Source organism: Epinephelus moara, chromosome 5 (assembly GCF_006386435.1).
Source record: "Epinephelus moara isolate mb chromosome 5, YSFRI_EMoa_1.0, whole genome shotgun sequence".
NCBI classification, from domain to species: domain Eukaryota; kingdom Metazoa; phylum Chordata; class Actinopteri; order Perciformes; family Serranidae; genus Epinephelus; species Epinephelus moara.
Window position 1 is genome coordinate 47501192 of NC_065510.1, and position 8912 is coordinate 47510103.

General features: G+C 46.8%; 1 protein-coding gene across 1 annotated transcript; it reads left to right on the plus strand.

The window, feature by feature from the left end:
- The first annotated feature begins 825 nt into the window (after positions 1-825).
- LOC126389639 (protocadherin-10-like) lies at positions 826-7193 on the plus strand. Its single transcript, XM_050043336.1, has 4 exons — positions 826-3939; positions 5034-5092; positions 5650-5756; positions 7162-7193. The coding sequence occupies exons 1-4, from the start codon at positions 1393-1395 to the stop codon at positions 7191-7193; spliced, it is 2745 nt and encodes a 914-aa protein (XP_049899293.1). The 5' UTR covers positions 826-1392.
- The last annotated feature ends 1719 nt before the right edge of the window (positions 7194-8912 follow it).

Consider the following 8912-nt stretch of genomic DNA (forward strand, 5'->3'; position numbering starts at 1 on the left):
ATTTATGCTTTATGAATTAAATTAGTACATGATGCAACTGCACTACAGTCAAGGCCAGTATGTGAGGGGGTTAATGATAATGGGAAGATAGGGGAACTATTAGACTCTCGGCTATTAGAAACACGGTAGGACTAAAGTATGACGCTTCATTGCACTGAAAGAAAGCAAGTCATGTGTGATCCTGCTGTGAACCTTGTGTCATACTGATGCTTACGCCCAAACAACACTGGAGATGTTACCTTATTTGAAATCCCCCCCCCACCACGACCACACACACACACACACACACACACACACACACACACAAAAGAGACAGAGGGAGAGAGGATGGCCAAGACACGGTGAGGTATTGCGTCACTGTAGCTATCTTTACTTGCGCAGACTCTTTAGTGATCTTTGGCTGGGGCCATCCTTGCTACATCCTGACTCATATATTTTGGGGGGGGGGTCGTGGTCATAATATGTAAAGGCTTTTTTTTTTTTTCAAGATAATATTTTAGAAATACCAGCACTACCAGGGCAGCTGCAGCCTTATCTGCACAGAACCCGATGCCGACTGTCACCCACTATTATTCGACTTTCTTAATTCACTGGATGTGTAAAACAATTAATTTCCCTGCTATAACTGAGGCTGAGGCCTGGAGGAGAGAGGTGGTGGAGGAAAAGAGCGCAGCGGTGCTTAACCGGTTTTGTTATGAGGACCCGATGTGTGCTCTGGCTGGCGTCGCGGAGCCCCAATCAGGTGCCATTACACCCGGTGTTTGAGAATACTATTGGCTGGTTGGGAAAAAGCTGTGCGCAAAACCAACCCCGCTGCTCACACTCGCCTTACAGAAGCCGAGCTGAAAGCATCATCCGCTTTGAGCGCTTAGGCTCAGTGATTACATCCTCTCAGAGCGAGACAGAGAGAAAGTCCTTTTACTTGCCAGTCTTTAGGTCGAAGTTGCATTTGTTATCGATGCCGGCAGCGCGCCATTAGGACTTTTTGCTTATTCTTCTTTTCCTGCTCATGTGGAATTTTCTGTGTTGTTGTTCCTGTGTGACTTTGTGTGAAGAAGGGGCTGTCTGTTCTGAGCACAGGGAGTGTTGGCTATGCGTCTTGGCTCCAGCCTGTAATGTTTGCACTGACGCCAAAACTCACAGACCGGTGCAGAATTGATTAAAACAGAGAAGCTCGGATCAAATGGCTGTGTTTCTCACAGCTGAAACGACACAATGTTCCACTGACCCGAGGCACAGGAGAGGAATTTCACAATCGGGACAGCCTTGTTGCTGTTTATTTCACTGCCGTTTTACGGACAAAGGAAATGGGAAATGCTCATTTGTTGTAAGAAAAGTGAATAACACGTTTTTGTTTTCGTCTTGAAGTGCACTTTGTGAAAGGGAGGGGAGATGATTTGGTTAATATTCCTGCTCTCCATCCTGGATGGAGCTATCTCTCAGCTACACTACTCCGTGCCAGAGGAGCAGGAACCTGGCTCGGTGGTTGGGAATATTGCAGAGGATTTGGGACTTGACATTACCAAACTTTCTGCTCGCCGCTTTCAGACGGTGCCTAGTTCACGGACACCTTATCTGGAGGTGAACTTAGAGAACGGTGCGCTCGTCGTGAAGGAGAAAATTGACCGCGAAGAAATCTGTAAGCAAACCATCCCGTGCCTATTGCACCTGGAGGTGTTTCTGGAGAACCCACTGGAGCTCTTTCGCGTGGAGATTGAGGTGATGGATATCAACGACAATCCACCCAGCTTTCCTGAGACAGACATTTCCGTGGAGATATCGGAAAGCGCCATCCCGGGGACCCGTTTCCCGGTGGAGAATGCCTTCGACCCTGACGTGGGCACAAACGCGCTTAGCACATATGCCATCACGAATAATAATTATTTTTACCTTGACGTGCAGACACAGAGCGACGGGAACAAGTTCGCAGAGCTGGTGCTGGAGAAGCCGCTGGACAGGGAGCAGCAGGCGGTGCACCGCTATGTGCTGACGGCTGTGGATGGGGGCATGCCGCAGCGGACGGGGACGGCTCTCTTGGTGGTTAAAGTTCTGGACTCCAATGATAACGCGCCCACCTTTGACCAGTCTGTGTACTCTGTTAACCTGCGAGAAAACTCTCCTGTGGGCACTCTGGTCATTCAGCTCAACGCCACGGATGTTGACGAGGGGCAAAACGGGGAAATAGTTTATTCTTTCAGCAGTCACAACGCCCCGCGGATAAAGGACTTATTCAATATTGATGCCAGAACAGGTAGGATAGAGGTCACAGGTGAGGTGGACTATGAGGAGAGCAGCACGCATCAGATTTATGTCCAGGCTAAAGATCTGGGGGCTAATGCGGTCCCCGCGCACTGCAAAGTGCTGGTCAAACTCGTGGACGTGAACGACAACACTCCAGAAATTGGTTTCAGTACTGTGACTGAATCCGTGAGCGAGCAGGACGCCCCAGGCACCGTGATTGCACTGTTTAGCGTGTCAGATCGGGACTCGGGTGAGAATGGACATATGAGCTGCGAGATATTAGGAGACGTTCCTTTTAAGCTGAAATCCTCTTTTAAAAACTACTACACCATCGTGACAGAGGGATCACTGGACAGAGAGAACACAGACTCCTACACCATCACTGTGGTGGCCAAAGATAAGGGTCAGCCGTCGCTCGCCACCAGCAAGTCTATTAAAGTGCACGTGTCTGATGAGAATGACAACGCGCCCCGATTTACTCAGGCTGTTTATGATGTGTATGTGACTGAGAATAATGTGCCCGGTGCTTTCATTCATGCCGTGAGCGCTCTGGACCCTGATATAGGACAAAACGCTTTGATTACTTACTCCATATTGGAGTGCGACATACAGGGCATGTCTGTGGATACCTACGTATCCATAAACCAGGACACCGGCTACCTTTATGCGCTGCGCTCTTTTGATTACGAGCAGCTAAAGGAGTTTAGCTTCATGGTCCAGGCTAAAGACTCGGGTGCTGCTGAGCTCTTCTCTAATGCCACTGTAAATGTGATTATAGTTGACCAAAATGACAACGCTCCCACTGTAATAGCCCCCATCGGTAAAAACGGTACAGCCAAAGAACACCTGCCGCGCTCTGCGGAGCCTGGCTACCTGGTGACGCGCATCGTGGCTATGGATGCAGATGATGGAGAGAACGCACGGCTGTCCTACAGCATCCTGCGGGGCAACGAGATTGGGATGTTCCGCATGGACTGGAGGACCGGAGAGCTGAGGACAGCCCGCAGGATCTCTCCCAAGCGGGACCCGCAGGGCTTCTACGACCTGCTGATTGAAGTGAGGGACCACGGGCAGCCTCCTCTCTCCTCCTCGGCGAGTGTGAGCGTAATGTTAGTGGACAGCGTGGTCGAAGGCCGCAGCGGGGATCTTGGTTCGGCCTCCAGGGCAAATGATACCTCCCTTGACCTCACCCTCATTCTCATCATCGCCTTGGGCTCCGTGTCATTCATCTTTCTCCTGGCTATGATCGTGCTGGCCGTGCGTTGTCAAAAGGACAAGAAACTCAACCTGTACACGTGCCTGCTGGCCGGTGACTGCTGCCTGTGCTGTGGCTCGTGCTGTAGCAGACAGGCTCGCGGCCGAAAACAAAAGAAGCTGAGTAAATCCGACATCATGTTAGTTCAGAGCACCAACGTGACGTCAGGGGTCGGGCCCATGGGGCAGGTGCCCGTGGAGGAGTCTGGTATAGGCAGCGTGGGAGGGGGCTTCGGCTCCCATCACCACCAGAACCAGAACTCCTACTGCTACCAGGTGTGTCTGACTCCAGAGTCCGCCAAAACGGATCTGATGTTCCTCAAACCGTGCAGCCCCTCCCGCAGCACTGACACGGATCACACCAACCACTGCGGCGCCATAGTCACGGGCTACAGTGACCAACAACCGGACATCATATCCAATGGAAGTATTCTCTCTAATGAGGTAAGAGGAGCCCAAAACAGCTGTTGTCGCCCAAGGCGCGTGATTCAAAGGGTTGACTCCGTTTTAAAGATCCCCCAGAAACCAGCAGCTGTGTCTGCTTCATGTCAAGGTATGTTATCCACTTAGATCACGCGAAACAAAAGTCCCAGAGAGGACTGAAGTGGTATCTCCTATTGACTTGGCTGTTCTGCTCAGTGGCCTTTAATCATTGTTAGGCATAATGCTGGGGTGGGGGGGTGGGGGGTGGTCAAAATACATGCATTTATCAGAAACCTAGGGGGAAAAAATCCCACCAAGAGAGCATTTTTGTGCGTGCAAGATAGTTTGTGACATTAGTAGTCTTCATTAACTGACTCATGCTGATCTGTTCTGTACGACATCTATTGCACGTCTGTCCGTCCTGGAAGAGGGATCCCTCCTCAGTTGCTCTTCCTGAGGTTTCTACCGTTTTTTTTCCCCGTTAAAGGGTTTTTTTTGGGGAGTTTTTCCTTATCCGCTGCGAGGGTCATAAGGACAGAGGGATGTCGTATGCTGTAAAGCCCTGTGAGGCAAATTGTGATTTGTGATATTGGGCTTTATAAATAAAATTGATTGATTGATTGATAACTGGACTTCCTTATGCACATACAATTTTGGATGGTAAATCATTAGATTATAAAGTTGGGTGGCAAATAATGTGAGCAGAAGATGGGGGGAGATGAGTGTTTTGTTGATTGCGGTGTGACTGGAGAGGAGCTAGATAGCCAGTCACAGTCTTGCCTTTGCTGTGTGTTAAGTATTCCATGCACGACCCAGCACGGCAGCACCGCGAACAAAGGTTTTTCAGTTTCAGCGCTGGGCGGCTCAATCATTTACGCATTCAATCGCCTCCCTAACCCACTCTCCTCTCGCCCACTCATTCACCAAGTGGATGCACGCACTGTCGGTGGCCTACCCTGCCTCTTACGTCCCTTACCTTCTTCTATTACAGTCATAGTAACAACCAGTGTATGAATAAGGGGTCAGTTGTTGTCACTCTTATCCAATATAAACCTCTTTCATGTGTTTTTTTTTAGCATTAACAGTGATCACGTGTGTTTCTGTGGCTTTTCTAGACAAAACACCAACGAGCAGAACTCAGCTACCTGGTGGACAGACCCAGACGGGTCAACAGGTAGAGAAAAGCACACACACACACACACACACACTATATTATTACTAATGTGCAAAACCTAGTCAGCCACATAGCATCCACCATCAGAGGACCTGTAACATCCAAATGGCCTCATGGAACCAAGGTTTTTATATATATGTATATAAAATTTAACATTACATCCATCACTGTGAGTCCCATATATTCCACACTGTTAATTATGGCTTTATGAGGCTACATGGTTCCCAATGCATCCATAATGTTCATCTTCAGTTTGGCATCTGTCCCATAACTGACAGAGCAGTGCCTATTACAGCTCTAATGCTGGATTTCATTACATGCCATGTGTAACATCCAATTTAGACTCTTGACGGCCACCGTGACTGTAATAATATGGTGTTGATTTCTGACTCTGCCCCTCTCTCTCTCTGCCACTCATGTAATCCTCCTCATCTCCCTTCGTCTTCCCCTTCTCAATATTGTATCTGGACCTCTCTCTCTGACCCCTTCATTATTTTCATAACTTTCTCTTTTCTCTGACACCACTCTCACTCCTCTCACCTCCTCGCTTCTCACAGTTCGGCATTCCAAGAGGCAGACATTGTCAGCTCCAAAGACAGTGGTCACGGTGACAGCGAACAGGGTGACAGTGACCACGATGCCACCAACCGGGGTCATTCAGCGGGTAGGTCCACACACACACACACACACACACACACACACACACACACACACACACACACACACACATATTTACACTGTCATTTCAGTGCCCCTCCTTCCCTCCACAATCCTTTGTTTCCATCCTGTGTGTTTGTGATTGTGAATGGGATAATGCTGAATTGTTGGTGCAGACCAGTGACTTTTAATTTCTTTAATTTGAGAGTGTGTGAAGACTCGTGCTCCGGCGTTGCTGGCTGGCATGAGCAGGCCCCAGAGGTGTTGATTGTATTTCACACCCGGGTGAAAGGGAGGAATATTTGGGAAAGGCTCTTTCTTTTCTCTGCCTTGCGCTGTTCACCTTCTCCCTTTCCAACACCAAGTGGTGCTGAAAGGACAGCAACTCGCAGCAAGGCAGTTTGAGGCCTGTAATGCCTTAGTGGCACAAATCAATAGGTTCACTCAAGTGAAAGGAAAAGGCAAGAGAGCTGAATTGATATAATGAGTTGCATTTCAATCAGCATCACAGTCGTTGTATTGTACTGCCTTTGTTTGTTATAGATTCAGCTGACCATGGACATTAGCAGCTTTTGCATTCTTTGTTTTCTTTGGTAGAAGTTAAGGCAAAAAAAATGTTGGAATTAGGGAACATTTCCCTGCACTTTAGGTGTATTTACTGACTCTAAAATCTCTTGTACATTCTACAGTGCAGTAGATTTTTTTAGACAAGGCTTTAGGACTTATCATAAGCCTCCCCTTGTTGTTTCTAAAATTCTATTAGGTTAGTACCTGTTTATTTATCAAAGTGGAGTCAGACAAAAAGTGGAGCAATACAAAATCTCATTTCACATTGAATTGCCCTTTTCCTTCTGAGGGATTGATCTACACAGCTCATGTAAGACCCCTGTCTAGACTGGAGCCTGCCAAATATATCAATGTTGGGAATACAAATGGAGCAGGTTAGATAGGTGTAGTAGGATGGTGAATGGTCCTCACAGGCTCCACAATGTTTGACGTTATTAATGAACAAAGTAGAGAGCCAATGTGCAGCGGTGGTGTCACTGCCTGCCCTCGCTGATGAAACAGGCTCAGAAGGTCAATCTGTACAAGACTGAAATGCAGAGTTGGAAGAAATCCAAAGGCTTTGATTCTTTATTTGGCAAGTATAAAGAGTTTTGTGACATAAACATTAAGGGTGACATGTTGGTGCAGTGGTTAGCACTGTCACCTCACAGTAAGAGGTGTCAGCGTGGGTTTTCTGCAGGTGCTCCGGCTTTGTCTCACAGTCCAAAGACACGCAGGTTAACCGCTGACTCTAAATTGTCCGTAAGAGTAAATGTGAGTGTGAATAGTTGACTGTCTCTGTGTGTCAGTCCTGTGATAGTCTGGCGACCTGTCCAGGGTGTACCTTGCCTCTCACCCAATGTCAGCTGGGATGGGCTCCAGCCCCCGTGACCCTTAACAGGATAAATGATTACAGAAAATGAATGAATGAATATTAACATGGATGTCTAAACTATCACTCTATAGGCATCTTCCATCTTCTGTCAGTATCTGGAACAGCGCGGCCATGCAGTCTGTTTGTATTTTTAGAGACATAGAGGAAAGAGAGGGATAACAGAGGGAACAGAGGTTTTATGAGGATGTGATATGTATCTCAACCTATTCATCCAGCAGGTAACGTTAGACTTGACATGACGGTAGCTGTATTTTGAAATGTATCCTGTGTTGAGTGCTGCCTTGAATTCCCTCTTGTGGGTTTACTAGCACAGTTAAAGGTGCACATTTATGAAGCAATAACATGTTTCCACAGCTTCATTTGACTCAGAGCATGTTCATTTGGCACTGGCCTGGGAGTGTACCCAGTTGGTTCTGTGCTCTTTACTCTCTACGAGGAAACCAACATTTGCTCCTCATGTTGGATTTAGAAGGGAACAGCTTACCACTCCATAGGAGGTAATATCACACGACTGGTATTTGGAAAGAGGGACACTTCACAGACTTCTGTAAACAACAAAACCAGATGGAGTGTGTGTGTGTGTGTGTGTGTGTGTGTGTGTGTGTGCGCGCGTGCATGTAAAGGTATGTCATTGTCTGATTTAATATATGGGCGTATACATGATACCTGTATTTTTTCCACCTGTGAGATAATGTCTGTATTGAAAAGGAGTTTTCCTTTGAGCCAGCGCTCTGGAAAGCCTAAATGAGACTCAGTTTAACAGAGTGGTAGCTAGTGTTTGGCACTCTGCCAAGTGTACATTGCCTCTATATAGGCTTATTTCTCTCCACCTATGTGTGAAACTCTTCTATATAGGGATGAGAATATTACTGGTTGGCTCATGTGGGTTGTATGCTATATTTGTGTATGTTATTGTGCACTGAAAAGAGTTCTGTGCTCCATGTTCTTCAGTTTTGCATAAGGATGTTAGAGAGCAAAACTGAATAAGCCTGAGCCAAGACTATGTAGAGACCACATGCTTTTGTTATGCATTTCTGCAGCATTTGTGTACATAAGCAAATCCAAGTGTGCTCATGCATACACACACATATTTTTAGCATCCATACTCGCAATTTGTATGCGTGTTTGACACATGCATATTCTTTTCCAGGGCCTGTGGCAGGGTCTCATCCTTCATTCTGTCTCCTCCAAACAGTCGCTCTCTCCGCAACACTCGGCTGATCAGTAATTCATTTCAAGAACCTTTGCATAGCAATTATCAAAGGAGGGTTAGAGACAAGGTTTCTTCAAGGGACTGTGCAGCACATTCTCCCTTTTGATGCCCCTCGGAATATTTCAAATCAAGGGAAAACCATTTCCAGTTGGCATATCATCAACTACACCTGCCGTAGTTTCCCGCTCGGCTGCTCATCTTACACTTCAGAAAATAAGTCTCCTGACATGGTTTTAAATCAAAGGGACACCACTTGTGAGACTGGGATATTATTGGATACCTTTAAAAAGTGGGCAAATGGCTTTTCTGAGAGCAGTGTGTCTAGAGTAGGGTTGGGACTCGTTAGTATTTTAACGATTCCGATTCCTTACCGATTCCTTCTTAACGGTCTGATTCCTTACCGATTCCTCTTACCGATTCCTACATTATATTCATTATGCTTGCTATACATAAACAAGTATATAATAAACACAAATGCAATCATACAAATACAAAAACTTTATTCTAAC

What these genes read in the sequence shown, in the direction of transcription:
- LOC126389639 (XM_050043336.1), top strand. Translation starts at nt 1,393, where the DNA reads ATGATTTGGTTAATATTCCTGCTCTCCATCCTGGATGGAGCTATCTCT. An exon ending in GAAGTATTCTCTCTAATGAG is followed by an intron (nt 3,940 to 5,033) that starts GTAAGAGGAGCC and finishes TGGCTTTTCTAG; the next exon opens with ACAAAACACCAACGAGCAGA. An exon ending in CAACCGGGGTCATTCAGCGG is followed by an intron (nt 5,757 to 7,161) that starts GTAGGTCCACAC and finishes ACCCAATGTCAG; the next exon opens with CTGGGATGGGCTCCAGCCCC.